The sequence below is a fragment of the Neomonachus schauinslandi genome, chromosome 6, assembly GCF_002201575.2.
Source record: "Neomonachus schauinslandi chromosome 6, ASM220157v2, whole genome shotgun sequence".
Taxonomy (NCBI): domain Eukaryota; kingdom Metazoa; phylum Chordata; class Mammalia; order Carnivora; family Phocidae; genus Neomonachus; species Neomonachus schauinslandi.
Window position 1 is genome coordinate 63,275,997 of NC_058408.1, and position 14,699 is coordinate 63,290,695.

The 14,699-nt window shown below is 42.9% G+C and overlaps 1 protein-coding gene across 1 annotated transcript in view; it reads left to right on the top strand.

Annotated features, from left to right (window-relative positions):
* CATSPERE (catsper channel auxiliary subunit epsilon) overlaps window positions 1-7,460 on the top strand; it is a 163,029-nt gene extending 155,569 nt beyond the window's left edge. Inside the window, 2 exon segments of the mRNA XM_044916200.1 lie at window positions 1,061-1,114; window positions 7,307-7,460. Coding sequence (XP_044772135.1) covers window positions 1,061-1,114; window positions 7,307-7,460 — 208 coding nt within the window.
* The last annotated feature ends 7,239 nt before the right edge of the window (window positions 7,461-14,699 follow it).

Here is a 14,699-nt window from a genome sequence, read left to right on the forward strand (position 1 = left end):
ATAGATAGATAGATAGATAGATAGATAGATAGATAGATAGATAGATAAAGATATATATCTATATATAATGGAATATTATTCAGCCATAAAAAAGAAGGAAATCTTGCCATTTGCTACAACATGGATGGACCTTGAAAACATTATTCTAGAGTCTACTTTGGTTTGAATCTTACTTTTGCCACTGGTAGATATGTCATCTTAAGCGAATTGCTTAGTCTCTGAGCTTATTTCTTTGTTTGTAAAATGAGTTGTTTATAGTATTCTGAGGATTAAATGACAGTACCTGGGTAAAAATCCCTAATTTTGCTCAATCAAGTTAAGTTCCTTTCATCTCTTTTCTCCCAAATGAAGATAGGTGAAATGCTATCATTAATGTTTATTTAGCTCTGTCTTGTCTCATTCCAAGCAATCTGATAAATCACGAGAGATATCAGTAACTTTAGAAATAATAACATAGTGCCCTATGTCAAGTTCTGAAGATTCTTAGCTTCCTGAGCCAGCCTACATCAAGTGCACGTCACAGGCTCTTCGATCAGAAAAACCTGAATTCAAATCCCAGCTCTGCTACAGACAACTGCAAACTTTTGCAAGTAGCTTAACCTACCTGAGCCTCTGTTTCTTCATCCAAAAGAAAGTGTTGCTATGAGGATTAGGCAGATAATTCATGTAGGACATTAGATACACTGTCTGGTACACAGCAAATGCTCAGTTAGTATTCACTTTCAACAAGTACTATGTGCTCAGTAAAACATGATTATTATTATTAACATTATTCTTGCTGTTGCCTTGGGACCCACTATCAAAAACGACATCAAGATGTTAGGAGGGCAGTGAGGTTGCACTGACAAGCTCGGAGAAATCGTGCTGCAAGCAGCCCAAGTCACACGTATGGAAGAATCACCACAGCTGTGATGTAAATGCATCTCTTCTCTCCATTATCGAGAAAGTGACACCTTCATTAAGATTATCTATGATTTGATCGTTACCATAAAGATTTGGAGGGAGGCTTTTAATATATTGCACTTAATTTAATCGTTAATATTATTTGTCTCATTTGCAGTTTCTGTAACCTAACAGCTATATTTGCAATAGAGACCTTTGGAATGATTCCCAGGTAATGCCTGCTGCCTAATTAGGCTTTAGGGAGGGGAGTCGTAAAAGACAGGGGTGTCAGCCAAAACAGGAAAAGCACCTCTCCCCCATTTCGCTGGGACCCTACTACTTCTGCCCTATATGTGACATCCTCAAATTGTATGTATCAGTTATCCCAGGGATACAGCGGGAAGGAATTTCTGAGAATTGTTGCTGCAGGTGGGGTCCCATTTTGTCTCATCCCCTCAGCGGCCACTGTCTTCCCATCAAACACATCTTTGAACCCCACCTGAAGAGCAGAGCCTAGGCTGCCGCGGGGGGCCTGGGAGGAGACAGTGGCTGCTTGAGTCCGCCCTCAACCACTGGCCATCATTCTGATTCATCCAGAGACAGGTAGGAAAGGCAAGTTCCTGGACTCCAGTCTCCTTGGAGAGCAAAGTCTTAATGCTAACACTGGGATCGCAAATGACTTTGCTTCTTTGTCCTGGGCCTGGTTTTTTGTTTTTGTTCTTTTGTAAAATGTTAAACAAAAATGGAAGACAAACAATGAAATTACTCATGGCCCACTTTAAATATCACTGACTCCTTGATGTTTTGTGCCAATGGAAGATTAACAGTGTGAATAACCTACAAATGAGATAAGCCACGCGTTATTTCTAAGTGACTTTGGGAAACATCTATGGCCTTTGGCAGTGACTTTTAGATTGCCATGTTTGGTTTAGATGAATATTAAGAACATCCGTGCACACTGTCAGAAGGGGGCATTGGTGAATGGGAGAGGAGAGACGACAGTGAAGGAGGATTTCACCTATTTGCCCCAGCTCACCTCCCAGGAGCTGGATTCCAGCAGCCAGGGGATATGGTGCAGCTTAGGGGTTGTCCCTACGTTAGTGACTGCAGCTTAGTCTCTGTTACACCTGAGCCCCCAAAGTGGGTGCAGAGGCAGAGTGGGGGTTAGCTGGTGGTAACCATTTTCCTAGTGAGAAAGCCCTTTTCATGAGCAAACATCGGCTGAAGATCAGGCTATAGGAGGCCAAGATCTTGGTGCTTCCTTGTCTTCTGGAGTACTCAACCACTTTCCCAAATTTTCCAGTGTGTCCTTTGGAGTTGTTACCTTTTAACCAGCAAACTCACTTAAATCCTCAATCGTCCTCTGAGCTCCCGCTCTATGTCCCTCCATCCCCCAAGGACACTGCTTCACCTTCAGCCTTCTAGAGTGAGGGCTATTTACTTTCCAATGACCCCCAGGTGCCTCAGAGTGCCATTACCACTTCCAGGCCATTATTTATCCTGGGTCTTCTAAAACAAAACAATAAAAAACCTTTTTTAAACACACACCCTTTTTTCCTTACATTTCAAAGTGTACTACTTCAATAACACTTGCTAGTACTCCCTACCCCTCTGGGATTTGCCCCCCCCCAATCTGGCAAGCCCCCAACTACCTACTTTTTGATTACACCTGAGCAGCCAAGGATTGGTAAAGAAAGTTACACAAAGGGCAGATTAATCACCAACTTCATACAGGTCACCAGCACTATCTGAGAATCTTAGTATCTTTCTCTGGTCAACCAATATCTTCACTCTCCATAACTACTTCAGACCTTATCAAATCAGCTTCCTCCTTGGACCATCTTTCCTTAATGAACATCAGATGAGCTTGTTTCCACCATTACAAAGAACTTAGAAGCCCGCAGGAAGGAACGCTCCTGATTCCTGATTCCAAACACACCTACCAACACCTATGTTCATTCTCTCCTTTTTCCATCCTGTTACAATTAAAGACATTTTATTCCTCCTCCTTAAATATAATTCTTCCACAGGTGCTTTGAACCCTCTTTCCACTTTCTAAGGAAACTTCCAAATGAATTATTTCTTCTCTCTTTTATATATTCAGCTTTCTCCCTCAACTAGATCCTCCCTATAGGCTTTTAATCACCCCCCAAGTTTTTAATTTAAATATATATAAAACCCCAACCTCCTATCCCCCTCCAGCTGCCATTCTCTCCCCCCAACTTTGTGAGACAAACTTCTCAAAAGGCTTGTCTACATAGTCTCCTTTTCTCTATATTCTATCCCTGTTTCTCTAACCCACCCAATCTGTTTTCTGTCTTATTACTCCACCAATTACCCCTCTGCATTGGTTTCTGAATTAGATAAAACAGCTACCTTTCCCAGTCTTGAAGGACTGGCCTCAGATCAGAGATGAACCTTATTCTTCAGCCTGGCCCTAGCTGTTTGTGGTCTCTCAAACCTTTGATTGTCCAAGATGCCTTCTTAGTTCCCAGGACCTCGGTGTCCCAAAGAAGAGGATCTCAATCAGCACCTAGATGCAGGCTGATTGGAAGCTGGACCCTCAGGCAGTAGGTTTTTTAAAGTATGCAAATAGACCTCTTTCAGTGAAAGACTAGGAGATGGGTGTTTCTGTCTACTTCGTCTGCACCAAGTCCTGGATTAATAGCCAGTTAAACTGAGTTTGTTTATTACAGTCCTGTACTACTAGTGAATGTAGTAAGCTCTGTGGGCCACCAGAGCCAGGCTATAAAAGGTGTGTCCCCTGGACAACAGCCATAGCAGCTGGGGCACAAGACATGTGCACAAGCTTCTTTCAGAGAGATACCAGTGACCTAGGGAGAAGCAGAGGGAGAATTTAAGATGGCACTGGCCACGCTCCCCAGAGTCTCTGGAGAGGATTGCAGTCAGGCCCAGGATTTGTGTTAAATCGGGAGACTAAACCTCAGGTTGCAGCTTTTAAGATAAGCAAATGGGCCTCTTTCATGGAAAGGCTGGGAGATGGGCATTTGAGTCTGCTGTCTCTGTACTGGGGGGTGGGGGGGTGGCGCTTAATCACTGCAAGTCCTCGGGACCCCTTTGTTTGCTATCACCCCGTGGGTCTCATCCATGGGTCTCATAGACACAAGTCCAGGTGGCTTTCAGAGCTAAGTGTTTGGGGACCTGTCCCTCAGGTGGAACTTTCATAAGTTGGGACTTGACATTGGGTCCAAACTCTTTACTCCAGGGAGAAGCTGGAAGTCAAGAGTGCCCTCCTGGTTGTATGTTGCTGCACTGGGTGTGGGGTTTATGGTAAGGCTGTGTCCCAGTCTCTTCTACCCATTTTGATGTGGGTAGATTTTTCCTCATTCACCCAATGTGTAGATGTTGCTCAGCTAGTGTCTGGATTTTTTTGGAAGGAACTGTTCCTTAGGTAGCTGTGGCATGAGTGTGACTATGGAAGGAGGTGAGTTCAGAAGCCTCCTATGTCACCATCTTGAACTGGAACTGGCCTACACCGAACCTGATAGATATTTGCCAGTCCTCATCTCATTTTATGTTTCATCGGTGTTGACTTTCCCTTTGACCACCGTATTGCTTTACAGGTTTTCCTAAACTTCTATAGCCATTCTTTCTCAAAGTAGAGAGCCCTGACCTCCTTTACAAGCCAGTAAATGTTGATTTCCCTCAGGGCTCAGCCCTGTCTTGTGAGCTTCTCACTTTGGCAAGCTCATCCATACTCATGGCTTCAGTAAGCATCTATATACACATGACTTCCAAATCATATCTCTGGCCCATCCAGAGCTATACATCCCACCATCTATTAACCTCTTTTCTCAAAAAACTGGTCAAACTGGACATGCCCCAAAATGATCTCGTGATCTTATCACCCACTTCCTTGCCCCATTATTTGTCCCACTCTAAGAAGGATCCACCAGGGTAATTGTATACAGGTGTCATTGCACAGCTCCAAGAGAATCCATTCACATGGGTTATAATATGAACAGTGCCTTCTGGAGATGAACAGTGTGGCAACCCTGTTTTCCAGAGTTCCTTCTCTCAGGAAAGAGCACACTGAACTGTACAAGCCAAATACCTATGAGTCAAAAATGAAAACAAGAAACCCCCCCCCAAAAAAAAAAAAAAAAACCTAGGGTTGTGTTCATTTCTCTGTTTCCCCCAGCTCATCCAGACAGTCACTGGCTCCCATTCATTTAAACTCCTGAATTGCCCTTGAATGGATCCACTTCTTACCAACCCCATCACCAGCACTCCAATCCAAGCTACCATTGTCTCAGATGGGAACTACCACAATAGACATCTGACAGATCTCTCCTCATTCATTTCTATTTTCTTCTGGTTCATTTTCTTCACTGGAGCCAAAGTGATCTTCTCAAATGCTAATTTTATAACTTGAAAGCTTTAAGTTTCTTTCCTCAGAATGATAACTCCTCAACATGGCCTACAAGACCTTCCATGATCAGGCCGCCACCTACTTCTCTAATCTTGTCTTGCATTATGTTCCCCTAATCATCTCTGCTCTAGACCCACCAACCTTTCAGTCCCCAACCTTCTCCATACTCTGTCCCATAGCAGGACCTTTGCACATTCTATTTCTTCTATCTGGCAACTCTTTTTTTTTTTTTTTTAAGATTTTACTTATTTATTTGACAGAGAGAGACTAAGAAAGAGCACAAGCAGGGGAAAGAGCAGACAGAGGGAGAGGGACTCGATCCCAGGACCCTGGGATCATGACCTGACCCAAAGGCAGACGCTTAACCAACTGAGCCACCCAGGTGCCCTCCTTCCCCTCTTTATCTACTTAACTTCACCAACTTCATTTCCATTTAATTCTTCAAATTTTAGGATAATTATCTTTTCCCCCCATGGAGGCATATCTTGACCCTATCACCAGGCTAAATCCTGCTATAGTAAACTTTCATTGCATTGTATATCTCTCCTACTTAGTTCTTATCGCAAGTGCAATTTTAGATTTCTTTTCTCATCATTGATTAACAATTATGTCTCCACTAAAATGTAAATTCTCTAAGGAGATGGGGACCATGTCTATTATTACTTATCATTGTTTTTCCAGGCACTACCACAATACCTGGCTCATATCAGATGATTTGTCAAGTTAGTTAATTAACTTCCAAGAAGGAAACCATTCACTGGAGCCAGATTAAGCTTGTATCCACATAGGAGGAAGGTCAGAGTAAGAGGACTAGGACCTGGGGAAACCGTAACACTGCAAATAAATAATTATGGCCTAAAAAGGAACCAAAAACTAAAGTGAGATACCAGGACACCAAACAGAAAGTAGCACAGCATTTGGCTCAAGCAGTAAATCCGCTCTGGTGGGAGGCACTCATGCAGAGTCCCAGGTGAAAGGGCAGATGTCTGGCACCCAGCTAAAAGTAGGATCTAATAAGTGGTGTACACACATACACACACACACACACACACGTGTGTGTACGCGCACACACACACACCTGGTTGACCCTCCAGTACCTCCAATTCAATATGCCCAAAAGTAAACGAACTGTATTTACATGCCCTCACTAAAGTGCTCTTCCCTCTGAATTTCCTCTATCAGTGAATGGTGATAGCATCCTCATAGTCACCTCATTCCAAAACTTGGATGACATCCTTTACTCTCAAACCCCACATCTCAACAATCACCAAGATCAATCCAGTCTAACTTCCAAATCTGTCTTAGATCTATCTGCTTCTCTCCACTTACTCAGCCACTAATTTAATTAAGACCCTCATCATACTTGCATTATTAAAAAACCTCAAAACTGGGGTTTCTTCCTCCACACTCATACTTCCCATTCATCCATTCTTCACCCTACAATCAGAATCATCCTTCCAAAACCCACACCCTGGAGCTTAATAAAAGCTGTCTCTCTCACCTCTAACCACTGATCATTCCTCATCTCTACCACTCTGCCTACCACCTGAGCTCTAATCACACTGAACTAGTTTTAGTTCCAGAATGTCTGGGGTGATCTTAAGGTTTTCCCATGCCTCCACAACTTTGCATAGGCATCTCCCTTAGCCTAAAACTCCATGCCCACCTGTTTCTTCCTCTACTTCCAGGCATTTTTATCTGGCAAACCCATTCTAAGGCTCCGAGTCCTACTCCTATCCAGCTAATTCCGCTACTCAATTCAAAGGTCCCCTCCACTGGAAGGCCTTCTTGTATGTCTGGCCCCCATGAATTTTATATTTCTTTCTCTCATTCTATTGATCACACTGTCTATTCTCTTCCCTAGTCAACCTCTAACACTAAGAGGCAAACATCCTGAGGGTAGATAAGATGTCTTATTAATCTTTTTTTCTGTCAGTGGCATAGGAATTAGTCATTCAAACATTGTTTGACTAAATAAATTAACAACGAAAGTGAATGATGACTTCTAATGACTTTTTTTTCTTATTTCAGTCCAAGTGGCTACCTGGTTGCTGCCTTCCTATTTGTCCTGATGCTACTGTTCTTCAGTATTCTAGTGTTGAGCTATTTCCATTATATGAGGATTTATAAACAATATCTTTATGAACCAATTAACAGATATGATAGAAAACAAAAGAATAATTAGGAAAAATGAAAGTTTCTTTAGCATTGAGATATATATATGTAGAGAGTGTATATATATATACTTACAAGTGTGTGTGTGACCAAGAAATACTAAGGATAAGCACATAGTATGTATCAACAAATTCAAGCTCTAAAAATGTTCTTAAATTACCCAAGACAAATATTCTCATATCTATTGCATGTTATAAAATTAATTTTAAGATATTTGCCCTTACCTTAAGGTACTCTATATACTCTTATATGGCTTTTTTAAAAATTAAAATAAAAGAAAACTAAATTTGCCTATTAATATCATTCTTAAGAATGAAAGTAAATTTTTGAAAGTGTATAAATATGTCAAATATTTTTTTAGCATGGGGGAGGGGCAAAGGGAGAAGGACGGGGAGGAAGCAGACTCCTCACTGAGCGCAGAGCCTAACTGAGAGTGGAGACTAACTCAGGGCTAAATCTCACAACCTGTTCGTGCCCTGAGCCGAAATCAAGAGTTGGACACTTAACCGAATGAGCCACGCAGGCGCCCCTCAAATATTATTTTGCATGAAATTTTTCATATGAAATCTTATATAGCTGTAGTTAATTTATGTATAAAAGGCTTAATGTGTCCTAAAAAAAATCTGTCTTAAATGTATTTCAGAAGTTCTTCCAGTGGTAGATTCACACATGAAACGTACAGCTTATTATATTGAAAATGAGAAGCTGATGCTCTAAACTTTGAAGTTTTAGAATATGATTTCCATGTTCAACGTAAGCTTCTTAATTTATCTAAATGTTACCACAGCTTTCAAACAATTAGTATTTGTAACAGTCAGAGTTCAACTAGAGAAGCAGAACTTGTGAGAGGTGTGTGTGCGTATGTGTGTGTGTGTGTGTGTAAAGAGATTTATTTAAAAGAACCGGCTTATGTGATTGTGGAGGCTAGCTAAACAAGTCTGAAATCTATAGCACAAACATCAAGAACAGAAGATCACAAAAAATAGAAGAGCAATATGGAACTCCATGGGCACAGATCAAAGCGTTGTCCATAATTAGAATTTCTTATTTTACTGAAATCAAGAGCAAGACAGGGATACCTGCTATTCATCACTCTTTTGAAGGTTCTGACATTACAAGAGGAAAATAAAATGAAATGACCATTGTAAATACTGGGGGAAAGGAGATAAAAATCCTTTTTTTCAATAATAAGATAATATGCCTAGGAAACCTAAAATTACTAGAAAATTTTAAAATTACTAACAAGAATTACTAGATTAAGATAACTTGATAGCTCAATATGAGATAAATATTTAAAAATTAATACCTTTTCTAGGTGTCTGCCTTCCACTCAGGTCATGATCTCAGGATCCTGGATCAAGCCAAATGGACTCCCTGATCAGCAGGAAGTCTACTTCTCCCTCTCCCTCTGCCCCTCCCCCCAGCTCGTATGCTCTCTCTCTATCAAATAAATAATAAATAAAATACCTATTCTCTATAATGTTCTATAACAGCAATAGAAAAAATAAAAAGTAATCTATTCATTGTAATGACTAATTATATATAATTAAATTTAATATAAAAGGTTTTAGACATACATGAAAAAATCATTAAAATCTTTATTGAGGGAGATAAGACAAAATCTGATAAAAATATTTAATAAAAAAAAAAGCAAAACTACCCAATAGAAATGAGAGCAAAGAATATAGTCATTTTACAGAGGACCATACCCAAATAGCCAATAAACATATTTAAATCAACTATTTTTTAGTGTTTACTATGTGCCAGGAATTTTTCTAATAATTTGCCTAACCCTCTTCAACAACTCTGTGAGGTGGGAGTATTATTGTCCCAATATAGAGATGAGGAAACTGGTTCAAAAAGGGTAAATAATTTTTGTAAGGTCACACAGTGATAAGAGATGGAGTTGGAATTCACACTCAGGCACACTGGCTCCAAATCAGGTGCTTATCCACCGAGGATTCTGGAGCTCACCAACAGTCAGAAAGTTACAAACCAAAGTTACAGTGAGGCTTGCACTCCTCACCTGAGGGCACAAACTCAGACGGGCAATACTCTTGGGAAGTAACGAGGGTCAGGGATGGGAAGGAAATTCTCTTTTTTAAAAACATTTATTTATTTATTTGAGAGAGAGTGTGAGTGGGGGGAGGGGCAGAGGGGAGGGGAGAGAGAAAGAATCCCAAGTGGACTCTGTGCTGAGCATGGAGCCCAATGTGGGGCTGATCCCATTACCCCGAGATCATGACCTGAGCCCAAACCAAGAGTCAGATTCTCAACCGACTGAGACAACTGGGCGCCCCAGGAAGGAAATTCTCTTGCACTTCAGAGGGAAAAGCGACTTATTTCAGCTTTTTTGGAAAGCAATCCAGTAAGATCTATTAAAAATACACATGCTCTTGGACCCAGAAATTCCACTCTTAGGAATCTATTTATGGGATGAGATGGGACAGGGAGGATATATATGCTGTATCATTGGTTGTCATGACAAAACTACCAAAAAAAAGTGCCTTTCAATAGGTGAATTGTTGAATAAATGATTGTACATTGACTGCACAGATCAATCTGTACTAGTTGATTTAAAAGATTTTCCACACAGTTTTGTTAAATGAGAAGACCAAGCTACAGAGAAGTAGTTACAGGACGATCTTATCATATAAACGAAAGAAAAGCTCTGTGTATGAGCGCGTGAAGAAACGTATGGAAAGATACATATCATTTTGTTAACATGGTGTGCATGCACACGCATGTGTCACCGTGGGAGGGGGAGTGGGGATATACCAAGAGATGCAGAGGGGAAGTTATAAACCGAACCCTTAAAATTGTGAAGAGGGAAACAAGAGGAACAGCATGTGAAACTTGCTCCTAATTGTAGAACCGGGTGTCTGCACAAAGACAAACGAAAGGGCCATAGTCATCCAACTTAAAATGATGTAATTCCAGGGGCGCCTGGGTGGCTCAGTCGTTAAGCATCTGCCTTCGGCTCAGGTCGTGATCCCAGGGTCCCGCATGGGGCTCCGTGCCTGGCGGGAAGCCTGCTTCTCCCTCTCCCTCTGCCTGCCACTCCCTGTGCTTGTGCTCGCTCTCTCACTCTCTCTCCCTCTGTGTCAAATAAATAAATAAAATCTTTAAAAGAACATGATGTAATTCCAGGTGATATTTGCTTTCTTGCTATTGTTTCCCGCCACACTGAACTTAAACGATTTTTTGAAAGATTTTATTTATTACAGAACATGAGAGAGAGAGAGCACAAGCAGGGGGAGCTGCAGGCAGAGGGAGAAGCAGACTCTCCTCCCCGCTGGGCAGGGAGCCCCACATGGGGCTCGATCCCAGGACCCCGGGATCATGACCTGAGCTGAAGGCAGACACTTACCAACTGAGCCACCCAGGCCCCTGAACTTATACTATTTTTATTCATAAAAAAATAAAACTCTTTTCATTGTAGACAAAGGAATGGGAAATGAAGAAGTGCAGACAGCAAGTGGAGACAACTCTTTCAGGGAGTTCCTTTCTTTCTGTGACAGGGAGCAAAGAAATGGAGGCCAACTGGAGGCAGAGAGGAGGCTGGGAAGATGTTATTAAATACTGATAGGAATAATCCAGTAGCTGGGGAGAATTGATGATCCAGGAGAGAAAGAGTGTACCTGTTGGTTCAAAATCCTTGAGTAGGCAAGACGGCTAAGATCCAGACAGCTAAGCAACTAAGAATGGAACATCTCCCTCACTGTTGCAGGAGGGAAGCCAGAGTTCCGGGGTTCCGATGTAGGTGGGGTGGCAGGAAGATTAGTGGTTTGTGGCAACCTTGAGAGTGCTCCTCGCACACCTCCTGCCTCAACAGTGCAGTTGACCCAGGGCGCAGGCAGCTGCGCTCTGACACCCACCATCACATTTGCACCAAGGCCACACACACCCCCACGTTGCCCCCCTCCGGTGTCTGAGTGCAGGGGGGTTACTTAAGCAGACCAGATCCCGGGGAGACTGGGACTCCTGCCTGCCTACCTCAAGGACTCCTGAAGGCTTTTCCAAACCTTTGTATATTGCATGGCTATTGCATGGCTATTGCATGGCCATGTGGGACACCTCCATCCAATCTCTGTCTCTCACCGTTTTTTTTTTTTCCTCTCTCCCCCTCTGTCTCTGATGATTCTCCCAACCTTCCACAACTTCCTATTTCCTTTCATTTGAGTACTTCCTCTAATAACATCACTGCATATTTAATCCCGTATTGGTGACTGTTTCTCAGAGGACCTGGAGTAACGCAGTGGTGACACGAGTGGTCCGAGAAAACAGGCAGTCAGAGGGCATTTGAGACTGATCCAGCACTCAGCAAACAGAGACAGCACCATCCTGGAGGGTATGAGGGGCCCGAGTAGTTTCTGGCTTGAGCTAGTGTTTCAGTTGCTAAAGTTTTTATTGGTAGTGACCTGGGGAAATGTCCTGGTGGAGGGCAATGCTAGCAGATGCAATGAATGGAGCAAGTGTTTGAAAAACATGGGCTGACAAAGAACAAAGTCTGCTGGTTACTGCTAAGTTATGTGGGGTTTTTTAATATTTGAGAGAGAACGAGCACATGCACAAGCAGGGGCGAGGGGCAGAGGGAGAAGGAGAAGCAGACTCCCCACTGAGCAAGGAGCCCGATGCCCGGCTCCATCCCAGGACCCTGGGATCATTACCTGAGCTGCTTCATTGACTGAGCCACCCAGGTGCCCTAAATTATGTATTTTTAAACTGAAATATAATTGACATATAACATTGTATAAGTTTAAGATATACAATGTGTTGATTTGATACATTTATATGTTGCAATATGATTACCATTGTGGCATTAGTTAACACCTCAGTCATGTCACATAATTATCATCTCACTTTTTTGTGATGGCAACAATTAAGATCTAATCTCTCAGCAACTGTGAGGTTTATAACGTGGTATTGTTGACCACAATGGAGATGCTGTGCGATAGCTCTCCGGGCTTCTTTATCAACTAGCACCTGCCCCATTCTCCAGCCCTCTGCCTCTGGTAACTCCCATTCTACTCTCTGTTTTTATGAGTTTGGCTTCTTAGGATTCCACATATAAGTGAGATCATGCAGTATTTGTCTTTCTCTGTCTGTCTTATTTCACTTAGCATGACGCCCTCGAGCTCCATGCATGTTGTTGCAAATAGTAGGATCTCCTTTCTCATGGTTGAATAATATTCCAGTGTGTGTGTGTGTGTGTGTGTGTGTACCACATCTTCTTTATCCATTCATCCCTTGACACTTAAGTTGTTTCCATATCTTGGCTATTGTAAATTATGTTTCAATAAACATGGGAATGCATGTATTTCTTCAAAATCCTGTTTTCATTTCCTTTGGCTATAGACCCAGAATGGAATTGCTGGATCATAAGACAGTTTTATTTTTAATTTTTTGAGGAACCTCCATACTGTTTTCCATAGTGGCTGAACAAATTTGCATTCCCGCCAAGAGTGCACAAGGGGTCCCTTTTCTCCACATCCTCGCCAACGCTTATCACTTGACAACCTGCAGAAGGTTGGTGAGAGACAGAGAGAGCCCTAGCAGTTGAAGGCTAAATCTGAGAACCACAATACTTTAGTGGTAGTTTATATAAAGAGATCATCATCACCAGTAGCAGAAGGACAGACACGATTGAAGACCTTCAATCCCAGGGCTCTAGAGATGTTTGAACCCTCAATCAAGGCAGATCTGTTACGCAGAGGTCAAGGTGCTGGTAGGGCAAACCCAGGATCCTGAAAACTGGGACAGGGTCGTCTGGATGGATGCCTCTGAATATGCTGTCTCTCCGCACCCACGCCTCCCCACGCCCACCCTCAGGGCACACAGACATTGCCCATCCGTCTCTAGTAAGAGCTACCACTTCTGCTGGGCTGGAGGATGCTGCAGAAGCCACTCCCTCATGAGAGGACATGTGCCCCCTACCTGCTGTCATGGGTTAAATCCCCACTTAACCTAGCTGGTGACATGGTGGGCCTGATAAGGGAGGGAAGAAATACAAAAATGAACCTGCATGTACCCACAGAGCCATAGCAATACACCTGAGATTGGATTCCAAGGGTTCTTTAAAGCTGGATAAGCAAGTTTTTGTTGACTTGGAGGCACTTTCTCAGGATATGGGATTTAACTAACACCCTAACAAGGACCGTAAGGGATGGGGCAAACTTACTTCTGGCTCCTAGAAACCTGGAAAAAAAATGGCAGCCAACTCTCAGCAAGTAGAAAAGCCTGAGTGTCCTGGCAGTTGGTAGAGGAAGGAATAAAAAGGTTCAGGGAGGTGACGGGCTGGAATGGATGCATTACATGAGGTCCAGATGGCACACTATTCATCAAGGACAATCTGATGGGAGGACCACCAGCATCACTGGATCGCCCAGTGGTGGTGGCCACTGCAGCCAGGGATGAGGGCAAGTGAGGCAGCCACAGACAGGGTTTATTAACACTCATGGAAGGATGAGGCCTCAAAGTAAGAGAGGCTTGGCGATGGCACTTTATTTCCAGAAGCCAGGAGACCACAATTACCATGACGACAGTCAAGGAGTGGTCAAGGGGACTTGACCTGCAGGGAATTGTGGTCAATAGAATATGCCACGTTGGTGGCAAAACTGTCAGACAGCCAACACGGCTCTTGATTACATCTATTAAAGGAGAAGAAGTGGAGGTGGCAGCTAAGGGCAATTGTTCCAATAAAAGTCACAGTCCCTTGCTCCAGTCCCCAGACCTGAGTAGATTACCAGATCCAGAACCTGCCAGTTCCCTAGGAGGAATGACCCTGCAACACTGTGGCAAGTCTATACCATGACAATTACCCCCTGAGACCTATGGCCACTTACTCAGGTGACCCCACTGGTGAAATGGGAACTACTAGACATTTTGAGGACCTTCAGACACAAGTCTGAGTTGACACTGATACCCAGAGACCCCAAGTATCATCAAGCCCCCTTCACAGTTGGGGACCTTGAAGGGCCACAGTGGCTCACAGCCACCCAGAGGTACTTTCCCCTGTCCTCAAGTGCAAAACTGGAATTGATATATGTGGCAGTTGGAGTAAAGTCTACATTGGACTCCCGGTCTGTGGAGTAGGAATGATCAGAGTGGGGAAGGCCAAATGGAAACCTTTAAAACCGTCCCCTACACACACACCTAGCCATGTTAGAAAATCATTACCACCATTTTCCAGGGGGGTAGCTGAGATCAGTGCCACCATTAAACACCTAAAAGATGGAGGGTTGGTGGT